This window comes from Scardinius erythrophthalmus (assembly GCF_964197995.2).
Source record: "Scardinius erythrophthalmus genome assembly, chromosome: 2".
In the NCBI taxonomy this organism is placed as follows: Eukaryota; Metazoa; Chordata; class Actinopteri; order Cypriniformes; family Leuciscidae; genus Scardinius; species Scardinius erythrophthalmus.
This window is the reverse complement of record NC_138222.1, coordinates 48,521,420-48,533,988: the sequence shown is the minus strand read 5'-3', so window position 1 is coordinate 48,533,988 and position 12,569 is coordinate 48,521,420. Positions and strand designations below refer to the sequence as shown.

Genomic DNA, 12,569 nt, shown 5'->3' with positions numbered 1-12,569 from the left:
GAACTGAGTGAAAGTCATCAGCGCTTTATTAGTTTAATCTGGCTGAATGTTTTTTTTTTTGTTGTTGTTGTTGTTGTTGTTGTTGTTGTTGTTTTTGTTAGAATGTTTTTGTCTCCGTCATTTGCGGGATTCTGTGTCGTCACTGTCGTGCACGCGCCTGCAGCTGTGCACGTGTTGAGAAACGCTGGAATATCGCGGTGAGTTTATGACGATCATAATCATCTCACATATTAATCATATCCGCAGAAACGACATGTGAATTAAACGTGCGTTTAGAGCATAATCGCCGGTTTCATCGCGAGATCGATCGAGCTGTTCGAGATTCATGTTCAGATCAAACCTTTCTGTGAGGAAATCTGCTTCGATGGAGATGAAATGGTGTTCAGTCGTGTGTGTGCGCAAGTGTGTGTTTGAGAATGTGTGTTTGTGTAAATGTAGAATATCTGTAAATGGTTTTCTCATGCTTTGCTCCATGTCAGTGAGTGTGTGTGTGTGTGTGTGTGTGTGTGTCTGTGTGTGTGTGTGTGAATGTAGAATATCTGTAAATGGTTTTCTCATGCTTTGCTCTGTGTGTGTGTGTGTGTGGGGGGGGGGTCTCCAGATCAGCGCTGGATCTCCCAGTGACTCCCGGTTTTCCTCAGTCATGCTCGGCTCGATCCGCATTAATGTGGGAGGATTCCGGCGCCGGCTTCTCTCCACTCGACTCTCCCGTTTCCCCGAGACCCGACTCGCTCGCTTGCTGAGCTGTCGATCCAGGGAGTCGATCCTCGAGCTGTGCGACGACTACGACGAGTCCGAGAGCGAGTTCTACTTCGACCGTAATCCCACGCTCTTACCGTACGTCCTGCATTTCTACAACACGGGAAGACTTCACGTCATGGAGGAGCTCTGCATCTTCTCCTTCAGTCAGGAGATCGAGTACTGGGGCATCGACGAGCTGTTCCTCGACTCCTGCTGCAGGTTAGAGGCTGTTCGAGTTTAATTTCAGGTTAGAGGCTGTAATTTGAGTTTAATCTCAGGTTAGATTTTGTAGTTTGAGTTTAATCTCAGGTTAGAGGCTGTAGTTTGAGTTTAATCTCAGGTTAGTTTGAGTTTAATCTCAGGTTAGATTTTGTAGTTTGAGCTTAATCTCAGGTTAGATGTTGTAGTTTGAGTTTAATCTCAGGTTAGAGGCTGTAGTTTGAGTTTAATCTCAGGTTAGATGTTGTAGTTTGAGTTTAATCTCAGGTTAGATGTTGTAGTTTGAGTTTAATCTCAGGTTAGAGGCTGTAGTTTGAGTTTAATCTCAGGTTAGATGTTGTAGTTTGAGTTTAATCTCAGGTTAGAGGCTGTAGTTTGAGTTTAATCTCAGGTTAGATTTTGTAGTTTGAGCTTAATCTCAGGTTAGATGTTGTAGTTTGAGTTTAATCTCAGGTTAGAGGCTGTAGTTTGAGTTTAATCTCAGGTTAGATGTTGTAGTTTGAGTTTAATCTCAGGTTAGTTTGAGTTTAATCTCAGATTAGATGTTGTAGTTTGAGATGTTGTAGTTTGAGTTTAATCTCAGGTTAGAGGCTGTAATTTGAGTTTAATCTCAGGTTAGATGCTGTAGTTTGAGCTTAATCTTAGGTTAGATGCTGTAGTTTGAGTTTAAGATCAGGTTAGATGTTGTAGTTTGAGTTTAATCTCAGGTTAGATGCTGTAGTTTGAGCTTAATCTTAGGTTAGATGCTGTAGTTTGAGCTTGATCTCAGGTTAGATGCTGTAGTTTGAGCTTAATCTTAGGTTAGATCCTGTAGTTTGAGTTTAAGATCAGGTTAGATGTTGTAGTTTGAGTTTAATCTCAGGTTAGATGCTGTAGTTTGAGTTTAATCTCAGTTTAGATGCTGTAGTTTGAGCTTAATCTTAGGTTAGATGCTGTAGTTTGAGTTTAATCTCAGGTTAAATGCCTGTGTTTGAGCTTAATCTTAGGTTAGATGCTGTAGTTTGAGCTTGATCTCAGGTTAGATGCTGTAGTTTGAGTTTAATCTTAGGTTAGATGCTGTAGTTTGAGTTTAAGATCAGGTTAGATGTTGTAGTTTGAGTTTAATCTTAGGTTAGATGCTGTAGTTTGAGTTTAATCTCAGGTTAGATGCTGTAGTTTGAGCTTAATCTTAGGTTAGATGCTGTAGTTTGAGCTTGATCTCAGGTTAGATGCTGTAGTTTGAGTTTAATCTTAGGTTAGATGCTGTAGTTTGAGTTTAAGATCAGGTTAGATGTTGTAGTTTGAGTTTAATCTCAGGTTAGATGCTGTAGTTTGAGCTTAATCTTAGGTTAGATGCTGTAGTTTGAGCTTAATCTTAGGTTAGATGCTGTAGTTTGAGCTTGATCTCAGGTTAGATGCTGTAGTTTGAGCTTGATCTCAGGTTAGATGCTGTAGTTTGAGTTTAATCTTAGGTTAGATGCTGTAGTTTGAGCTTAATCTTAGGTTAGATGCTGTAGTTTGAGCTTGATCTCAGGTTAGATGCTGTAGTTTGAGTTTAATCTTGGGTTAGATGCTGTAGTTTGAGTTTAAGATCAGGTTAGATGTTGTAGTTTGAGTTTAATCTCAGGTTAGATGCTGTAGTTTGATCTTAATCTTTGGTTAGATGCTGTAGTTTGAGCTTAATCTTAGGTTAGATGCTGTAGTTTGAGCTTGATCTCAGGTTAGATGCTGTAGTTTGAGCTTGATCTCAGGTTAGATGCTGTAGTTTGAGTTTAATCTTAGGTTAGATGCTGTAGTTTGAGTTTAAGATCAGGTTAGATGTTGTAGTTTGAGTTTAAGATCAGGTTAGATGTTGTAGTTTGAGTTTAATCTCAGGTTAGATGCTGTAGTTTGAGCTTAATCTTAGGTTAGATGCTGTAGTTTGAGCTTGATCTCAGGTTAGATGCTGTAGTTTGAGCTTAATCTTAGGTTAGATCCTGTAGTTTGAGTTTAAGATCAGGTTAGATGTTGTAGTTTGAGTTTAATCTCAGGTTAGATGCTGTAGTTTGAGTTTAATCTCAGTTTAGATGCTGTAGTTTGAGCTTAATCTTAGGTTAGATGCTGTAGTTTGAGTTTAATCTCAGGTTAAATGCCTGTGTTTGAGCTTAATCTTAGGTTAGATGCTGTAGTTTGAGCTTGATCTCAGGTTAGATGCTGTAGTTTGAGTTTAATCTTAGGTTAGATGCTGTAGTTTGAGTTTAAGATCAGGTTAGATGTTGTAGTTTGAGTTTAATCTTAGGTTAGATGCTGTAGTTTGAGTTTAATCTCAGGTTAGATGCTGTAGTTTGAGCTTAATCTTAGGTTAGATGCTGTAGTTTGAGCTTGATCTCAGGTTAGATGCTGTAGTTTGAGTTTAATCTTAGGTTAGATGCTGTAGTTTGAGTTTAAGATCAGGTTAGATGTTGTAGTTTGAGTTTAATCTCAGGTTAGATGCTGTAGTTTGAGCTTAATCTTAGGTTAGATGCTGTAGTTTGAGCTTAATCTTAGGTTAGATGCTGTAGTTTGAGCTTGATCTCAGGTTAGATGCTGTAGTTTGAGCTTGATCTCAGGTTAGATGCTGTAGTTTGAGTTTAATCTTAGGTTAGATGCTGTAGTTTGAGCTTAATCTTAGGTTAGATGCTGTAGTTTGAGCTTGATCTCAGGTTAGATGCTGTAGTTTGAGTTTAATCTTGGGTTAGATGCTGTAGTTTGAGTTTAAGATCAGGTTAGATGTTGTAGTTTGAGTTTAATCTCAGGTTAGATGCTGTAGTTTGATCTTAATCTTTGGTTAGATGCTGTAGTTTGAGCTTAATCTTAGGTTAGATGCTGTAGTTTGAGCTTGATCTCAGGTTAGATGCTGTAGTTTGAGCTTGATCTCAGGTTAGATGCTGTAGTTTGAGTTTAATCTTAGGTTAGATGCTGTAGTTTGAGTTTAAGATCAGGTTAGATGTTGTAGTTTGAGTTTAATCTCAGGTTAGATGTTGTAGTTTGAGTTTAATCTCAGGTTAGATGCTGTAGTTTGAGCTTAATCTTAGGTTAGATGCTGTAGTTTGAGTTTAAGATCAGGTTAGATGTTGTAGTTTGAGTTTAATCTTAGGTTAGATGCTGTAGTTTGAGTTTAAAATCAGGTTAGATGTTGTAGTTTGAGTTTAATCTCAGGTTAGATGTTGTAGTTTGAGTTTAATCTCAGGTTAGTTTGAGTTTAATCTCAGATTAGATGTTGTAGTTTGAGATGCTGTAGTTTGAGTTTAAAATCAGGTTAGATGTTGTAGTTTTAGTTTAATCTCAGGTTAGATTTTGTAGTTTGAGCTTAATCTCAGGTTAGATGTTGTAGTTTGAGTTTAATCTTAGGTTAGATGCTGTAGTTTGAGCTTAATCTTAGGTTAGATGCTGTAGTTTGAGCTTGATCTCAGGTTAGATGCTGTAGTTTGAGTTTAATCTTGGGTTAGATGCTGTAGTTTGAGTTTAAGATCAGGTTAGATGTTGTAGTTTGAGTTTAATCTCAGGTTAGATGCTGTAGTTTGATCTTAATCTTTGGTTAGATGCTGTAGTTTGAGCTTAATCTTAGGTTAGATGCTGTAGTTTGAGCTTGATCTCAGGTTAGATGCTGTAGTTTGAGCTTGATCTCAGGTTAGATGCTGTAGTTTGAGTTTAATCTTAGGTTAGATGCTGTAGTTTGAGTTTAAGATCAGGTTAGATGTTGTAGTTTGAGTTTAAGATCAGGTTAGATGTTGTAGTTTGAGTTTAATCTCAGGTTAGATGCTGTAGTTTGAGCTTAATCTTAGGTTAGATGCTGTAGTTTGAGCTTGATCTCAGGTTAGATGCTGTAGTTTGAGCTTAATCTTAGGTTAGATCCTGTAGTTTGAGTTTAAGATCAGGTTAGATGTTGTAGTTTGAGTTTAATCTCAGGTTAGATGCTGTAGTTTGAGTTTAATCTCAGTTTAGATGCTGTAGTTTGAGCTTAATCTTAGGTTAGATGCTGTAGTTTGAGTTTAATCTCAGGTTAAATGCCTGTGTTTGAGCTTAATCTTAGGTTAGATGCTGTAGTTTGAGCTTGATCTCAGGTTAGATGCTGTAGTTTGAGTTTAATCTTAGGTTAGATGCTGTAGTTTGAGTTTAAGATCAGGTTAGATGTTGTAGTTTGAGTTTAATCTTAGGTTAGATGCTGTAGTTTGAGTTTAATCTCAGGTTAGATGCTGTAGTTTGAGCTTAATCTTAGGTTAGATGCTGTAGTTTGAGCTTGATCTCAGGTTAGATGCTGTAGTTTGAGTTTAATCTTAGGTTAGATGCTGTAGTTTGAGTTTAAGATCAGGTTAGATGTTGTAGTTTGAGTTTAATCTCAGGTTAGATGCTGTAGTTTGAGCTTAATCTTAGGTTAGATGCTGTAGTTTGAGCTTAATCTTAGGTTAGATGCTGTAGTTTGAGCTTGATCTCAGGTTAGATGCTGTAGTTTGAGCTTGATCTCAGGTTAGATGCTGTAGTTTGAGTTTAATCTTAGGTTAGATGCTGTAGTTTGAGCTTAATCTTAGGTTAGATGCTGTAGTTTGAGCTTGATCTCAGGTTAGATGCTGTAGTTTGAGTTTAATCTTGGGTTAGATGCTGTAGTTTGAGTTTAAGATCAGGTTAGATGTTGTAGTTTGAGTTTAATCTCAGGTTAGATGCTGTAGTTTGATCTTAATCTTTGGTTAGATGCTGTAGTTTGAGCTTAATCTTAGGTTAGATGCTGTAGTTTGAGCTTGATCTCAGGTTAGATGCTGTAGTTTGAGCTTGATCTCAGGTTAGATGCTGTAGTTTGAGTTTAATCTTAGGTTAGATGCTGTAGTTTGAGTTTAAGATCAGGTTAGATGTTGTAGTTTGAGTTTAATCTCAGGTTAGATGTTGTAGTTTGAGTTTAATCTCAGGTTAGATGCTGTAGTTTGAGCTTAATCTTAGGTTAGATGCTGTAGTTTGAGTTTAAGATCAGGTTAGATGTTGTAGTTTGAGTTTAATCTTAGGTTAGATGCTGTAGTTTGAGTTTAAAATCAGGTTAGATGTTGTAGTTTGAGTTTAATCTCAGGTTAGATGTTGTAGTTTGAGTTTAATCTCAGGTTAGTTTGAGTTTAATCTCAGATTAGATGTTGTAGTTTGAGATGCTGTAGTTTGAGTTTAAAATCAGGTTAGATGTTGTAGTTTTAGTTTAATCTCAGGTTAGATTTTGTAGTTTGAGCTTAATCTCAGGTTAGATGTTGTAGTTTGAGTTTAATCTCAGGTTAGATGTTGTAGTTTGAGTTTAATCTCAGGTTAAATGTTGTAGTTTGAGTTTAATCTCAGGTTAGATGTTGTAGTTTGAGTTTAATCTCAGGTTAGTTTGAGTTTAATCTCAGATTAGATGTTGTAGTTTGAGATGCTGTAGTTTGAGTTTAAGATCAGGTTAGATGTTGTAGTTTGAGTTTAATCTCAGGTTAGATTTTGTAGTTTGATCTTAATCTCAGGTTAGATGTTGTAGTTTGAGTTTAATTTCAGGTTAGATGTTGTAGTTTGAGTTTAATCTCAGGTTAGATGTTGTAGTTTGAGTTTAATCTCAGGTTAGATGTTGTAGTTTGAGTTTAATCTCAGATTAGATGTTGTAGTTTGAGATGCTGTAGTTTGAGTTTAAGATCAGGTTAGATGTTGTAGTTTGAGTTTAATCTCAGGTTAGATTTTGTAGTTTGATCTTAATCTCAGGTTAGATGTTGTAGTTTGAGTTTAATTTCAGGTTAGATGTTGTAGTTTGAGTTTAATCTCAGGTTAGATGTTGTAGTTTGAGTTTAATCTCAGGTTAGATGTTGTAGTTTGAGTTTAATCTCAGGTTAGTTTGAGTTTAATCTCAGATTAGATGTTGTAGTTTGAGATGTTGTAGTTTGAGTTTAAGATCAGGTTAGATGTTGTAGTTTGAGTTTAATCTCAGGTTAGATGCTGTAGTTTGAGCTTAATCTTAGGTTAGATGTTGTAGTTTGAGTTTAAGATCAGGTTAGATGTTGTAGTTTGAGTTTAATCTTAGGTTAGATGCTGTAGTTTGAGTTTAAAATCAGGTTAGATGTTGTAGTTTGAGTTTAATCTCAGGTTAGATGTTGTAGTTTGAGTTTAATCTCAGGTTAGTTTGAGTTTAATCTCAGATTAGATGTTGTAGTTTGAGATGCTGTAGTTTGAGTTTAAGATCAGGTTAGATGTTGTAGTTTGAGTTTAATCTCAGGTTAGATTTTGTAGTTTGAGCTTAATCTCAGGTTAGATGTTGTAGTTTGAGTTTAATCTCAGGTTAGATGTTGTAGTTTGAGTTTAATCTCAGGTTAGATGTTGTAGTTTGAGTTTAATCTCAGGTTAGATGTTGTAGTTTGAGTTTAATCTCAGGTTAGTTTGAGTTTAATCTCAGATTAGATGTTGTAGTTTGAGATGCTGTAGTTTGAGTTTAAGATCAGGTTAGATGTTGTAGTTTGAGTTTAATCTCAGGTTAGATTTTGTAGTTTGAGTTTAATCTCAGGTTAGATGTTGTAGTTTGAGTTTAATTTCAGGTTAGATGTTGTAGTTTGAGTTTAATCTCAGGTTAGTTTGAGTTTAATTTCAGATTAGATGTTGTAGTTTGAGATGCTGTAGTTTGAGTTTAAGATCAGGTTAGATGTTGTAGTTTGAGTTTAATCTCAGGTTAGATTTTGTAGTTTGAGTTTAATCTCAGGTTAGATGTTGTAGTTTGAGTTTAATTTCAGGTTAGATGTTGTAGTTTGAGTTTAATCTCAGGTTAGTTTGAGTTTAATCTCAGATTAGATGTTGTAGTTTGAGATGTTGTAGTTTGAGTTTAATCTCAGGTTAGATGCTGTAGTTTGAGTTTAATCTCAGATTAGATGTTGTAGTTCGAGATGTTGTAGTTTGAGTTTAATCTCAGGTTAGAGGCTGTAGTTTGAGTTTAAGATCAGGTTAGATGTTGTAGTTTGAGTAAGATCAGGTTAGATGTTGTAGTTTGAGTTTAATCTCAGGTTAGATGCTGTAGTTTGAGCTTAATCTCAGATTAGATTTTGTAGTTCGATCTTAATCTTAGATTAGATGCTGTAGTTTGAGTGATCACCCTATTATCATTTACATTTATGCATTTGGCAGACGCTTTTATCCAAAGCAACTTACATTGCATTTCAGGGTACACATTTACATTGTTATCAGTTGTTGCTTTCCCTGGGGTTTATCAGAGGTGTATATATTCCTCACACAGATATCACATCTCAAACATGATGAACAACCACGTATCTCCCTGAGACAGAAAAATAACAACAATCCCATACAGGGAATCAAAACCTTCACACTGCTGAAAAGCCATAACAACAATACTTGTATCTGACTTGCAGGAGCAGCTTCCACTGCCGGAGGATGGATCCGGATCAGGACCGGGACGACGGGAGCGAAACCGGAAGCTCAACCTCATCGTTTGACGAGATCATGGAGTTCTACAGCGACGCCGGGAAATTCGACAAGCAGCTTCTAGGGAGCGTTCGCCGGAGAATCTGGTTAATGTTGGATAATCCCGGATATTCCCTTCCCAGTCGCCTCATCAGTATCTTCTCCATCCTGGTCCTGTTGGGCTCCATCGCCAGCATGTGCATGAACAGCATGAGCGAGTTCACTCGGGAAGATCCGCGCTTCCAGACCGTGGAGAATTTGGGAATAGCCTGGTTCACTTTCGAGCTTCTTGCTCGACTCTCCGTGGCTCCGGATCTCCTCCGATTCTTCGCACACCCGCTAAACCTGATCGATCTGGTGTCTATCCTACCCTTCTATCTGACGCTAGTGATTGATCTGGTTGCGGAGAGCAGTCCTGCGCTGGCTAATCTGGGAAGAGTCGCGCAGGTGCTCCGGTTGACCAGGATCTTCCGGATCCTGAAGCTGGCTCGCCACTCCACGGGCCTTCGGTCTCTGGGAGCCACGCTCCGGAACAGCTATCGGGAGATCGGGCTTCTCCTGCTGTATCTCTCCGTCGGAGTCTCCTTCTTCTCCGTCATGGCCTACACCCTGGAGAAGGAGGAGAACGAGGGATTGAGCACCATCCCGGCCGGCTGGTGGTGGGCCACGGTTAGCATGACCACTGTGGGATACGGAGACGTCATTCCCGGATCCGTCGTGGGGAAGCTCACGGCGTCGGCCTGTATATTAGCGGGAATACTGGTCGTGGTGCTTCCCATCACGCTGATATTTAATAAGTTTTCCCTGTTTTATAAGAGGCAGAAGCAGCTGGAGGTCATCATGAGGAGCTGCGAGTTCGACAGGGGAATGAAGGAGCCTCCGTCTGTCAATCTGAGGAATTATTACGCTCATAAAGTCAAGACGCTGATGGCCAGTCTGTCCAACATGAGCCGCAGTTCTCCCAGCGATCCCAGTCTGAGCGGCTCTCTGCGTTAGACTGTTTGCTTCATGTGTTCTTTAATAGCCAGTTAAAGTAACAGCGGCTACGTTTACATGCACAGACTGAACTCAGTCCGACTGATGAATCTGGATGTAGTGTTTACATGAACGCTGAACGTGTGATCGGGTTGATGTACGCGTTTTTATGTCACAAGCTTAAATCGGGATATATTCTTTGACATGCACACACTGCACGAATATACAGAGTTTCCAAATGTTTGCACATAATAACCGTTCTCCTACACTGGTTCTTTATTTGTTTTAAACAGCAGGGCTGATATTTATCCATTTTTGGTCATAATTAAGAGATAATGATCATATGAGCCGTTGTGCCGCTGCTAATATTGATCACGCAGTAAAACTGCCCAAAACCAGTCGTGTGTGGATGAGCGTCTGAAGCAGCACTGGAGGACCGTCGTCCTGCTCCACTCCACACACGCAGAAGAGGAGGATTATAGGAGGACGAGACACTCGTTTATACCACACTTTATTCAACAGGAGAACAGCTCGTTCCGCGCGTCACGTCATTACGTCATTACGTCATTACTACATCATTACGCTATTTCTACGTCATTGCACATGCTCAGTCCTTTCAGTTTCGGATTTCAATCCAATCAAGTGTTCACATGTTCTCTCGATTGGATTAGAAAAGGAATAAACCCCTTTCAATCCGATCGAAATCTCCTTCTGATCGAGCTCAATCGGATCGATTAAGGCGTTTGCATGAAGATTGAGCCGTCAATCCGATCACTAGCGGGCTTTCTGGCATGTAAGCGTAGCCAGTGTGTGTTTATACGGGCTGGATGGGTTTGGTCCCGATGTCCGGCTTCATTTATGTCCAGTAGAGGAGAGCGGGGAACAACACTTTTGACTCTTAGTTTGTGTAAATCCACTTGGGGTTCAGTGAATTTATTCAGTGAATTCCAGCATTAATTTCACATGTCTAATACAATTATGTGGTTATGTTTCATTAATACAGTGTATACTTTTTGTATACGATTTACCCTGAAAGAATGGAAGTGAAATGTGACAACATGCCCCATAGATGACCATATGACAGATTAAATCTAATAAAAAAAATATACAAGACAAACAGAAATATTTTGTTTGGAAAATACAATTAACTTTTTCATATAAAATAATGGCATTTTTTAATAATTCAAAATTAACAAATTTTTTAGTTTGACAACAAACACCACAAAAACACAGCTATACAGCATAGTTAAAAACATAATAATTAATAATTTCTGAACATTGACTCAGTCTTTATTCACCTTTTTATCATGGTTTCTCAATAGAATTCATAAAAGTATAGAATAGAATATCATAGTTCTAATAGGGGCTCATTGTAACGCAGTGTGACAACATGCCCCGCCTGAGCAACTGGTGTGAGTGTTTCTGCTGTTAGATCAGCATTAAAGAACGATCTCAACTGTTAAATAAGATATAAGATTAAAATAATATCAGATTTGTCTCATTTTAAATAATCACAAAAAATAAAGATGAAAAATAAATTACTTTTGCAATGGTTAAATAAATGTTCAGTGATATCTTCCAAAGATTTTTTTAATTTTGGCTAAATTTCTTCTCTATATAGTGTTGATATGGTAAAGAGTAAATACACTAAGTTTCGTCATGCTGGCGTGTGTGGAAAGTTTTAATCGTGTGTGACAACTAGTCCCGTGTTAGTGTGTGTCCCGAGCAGCCCTTCACTGGTGTACGCTTTGGTTCTGTGTGTTCAGGAGTGTGTGTGTTCTGTGTGTACAGGAGTGTGTGGTTCTGTGTGTTCAGGAGTGTGTGGGTTCTGTGTGTTCAGGAGTGTGTGTGTTCTGTGTGTTCAGGAGTGTGTGGTTCTGTGTGTTCAGGAGTGTGTGGATTCTGTGTGTACAGGAGTGTGTGGTTCTGTGTGTTCAGGAGTGTGTGGATTCTGTGTGTACAGGAGTGTGTGTGTTCAGGAGTGTGTGGGTTCTGTGTGTTCAGGAGTGTGTGGGTTCTGTGTGTTCAGGAGTGTGTGGGTTCTGTGTGTTCAGGAGTGTGTGGTTCTGTGTGTTCAGGAGTGTGTGGTTCTGTCTACAGGAGTGTGTGGTTTCTGTGTGTTCAGGAGTGTGTGGGTTCTGTGTCTACAGGAGTGTGTGCGTACTGTGTGTTCAGGAGTGTGTAGGTTCTGTGTGTTCAGGAGTGTGTGGGTTCTGTGTGTTCTGGAGTGTGTGGTTCTGTGTGTTCAGGAGTGTGTGGGTTCTGTGTGTTCAGGAGTGTGTGGGTTCTGTGTGTTCAGGAGTGTTCAAGAGTGTGTTGGTTCTGTGTGTTCAGGAGTGTGTGGGTTCTGTGTGTATAGGAGTGTGTGGGTTCTGGGTGTTCAGGAGTGTGTGGGTTCTGTGTGTTCAGGAGTGTGTGGGTTCTGTGTGTTCAGGAGTGTGTGGTTCTGTGTGTTCAGGAGTGTGTGGGTTCTGTGTGTTCAGGAGTGTGTGGGTTCTGTGTGTTCAGGAGTGTGTGGGTTCTGTGTGTTCAGGAGTGTGTGGGTTCCGTGTGTTCAGGAGTGTGTGGTTCTGTGTGTTCAGGAGTGTGTGGGTTCTGTGTGTTCAGGAGTGTGTGGGTTCTGTGTGTTCAGGAGTGTGTGGTTCTGTGTGTTCAGGAGTGTGTGGGTTCTGTGTGTTCAGGAGTGTGTGTTCAGGAGTGTGTGGTTCTGTGTGTTCAGGAGTGTGTGGGTTCTGTGTGTTCAGGAGTGTGTGGGTTCTGTGTGTTCTGGAGTGTGTGTTCAGGAGTGTGTGGTTCTGTGTGTTCAGGAGTGTGTGGGTTCTGTGTTCAGGAGTGTGTGGGTTCTGTGTGTTCAGGAGTGTGTGGGTTCTGTGTGTTCAGGAGTGTGTGGGTTCTGTGTGTTCAGGAGTGTGTGTTCAGGAGTGTGTGGTTCTGTGTGTTCAGGAGTGTGTGGGTTCTGTGTGTTCAGGAGTGTGTGGGTTCTGTGTGTTCTGGAGTGTGTGTTCAGGAGTGTGTGGTTCTGTGTGTTCAGGAGTGTGTGGGTTCTGTGTTCAGGAGTGTGTGGGTTCTGTGTGTTCAGGAGTGTGTGGTTCTGTGTGTTCAGGAGTGTGTGGGTTCTGTGTGTTCAGGAGTGTGTGGGTTCTGTGTGTTGAGGAGTGTGTGGGTTCTGTGTGTTCAGGAGTGTGTGGTTCTGTGTGTTCAGGGGTGTGTGGTTCTGTGTGTACAGGAGTGTGTGT

General features: G+C 39.6%; 1 protein-coding gene across 1 annotated transcript; it reads left to right on the top strand.

Moving 5' to 3' along the window:
• Positions 1-110: 110 nt before the first annotated feature.
• Positions 111-10,420, top strand: LOC308706716 (delayed-rectifier potassium channel regulatory subunit KCNS2-like). The gene is made up of 3 exons (XM_081392527.1): positions 111-197; positions 602-960; positions 8,307-10,420. Exons 2-3 carry the CDS (start codon positions 644-646, stop codon positions 9,352-9,354), a joined length of 1,365 nt encoding a protein of 454 aa, XP_081248653.1. The 5' UTR covers positions 111-197; positions 602-643; the 3' UTR covers positions 9,355-10,420.
• Positions 10,421-12,569: the final 2,149 nt, after the last annotated feature.

Excerpts from the sequence above, each read along its gene's own strand:
- LOC308706716 (XM_081392527.1), top strand. The coding sequence starts at position 644 with ATGCTCGGCTCGATCCGCATTAATGTGGGAGGATTCCGGCGCCGGCTT. Across the intron at positions 961-8,306 it reads TTCCTCGACTCCTGCTGCAG|GAGCAGCTTCCACTGCCGGA; the intron begins GTTAGAGGCTGT and ends TCTGACTTGCAG.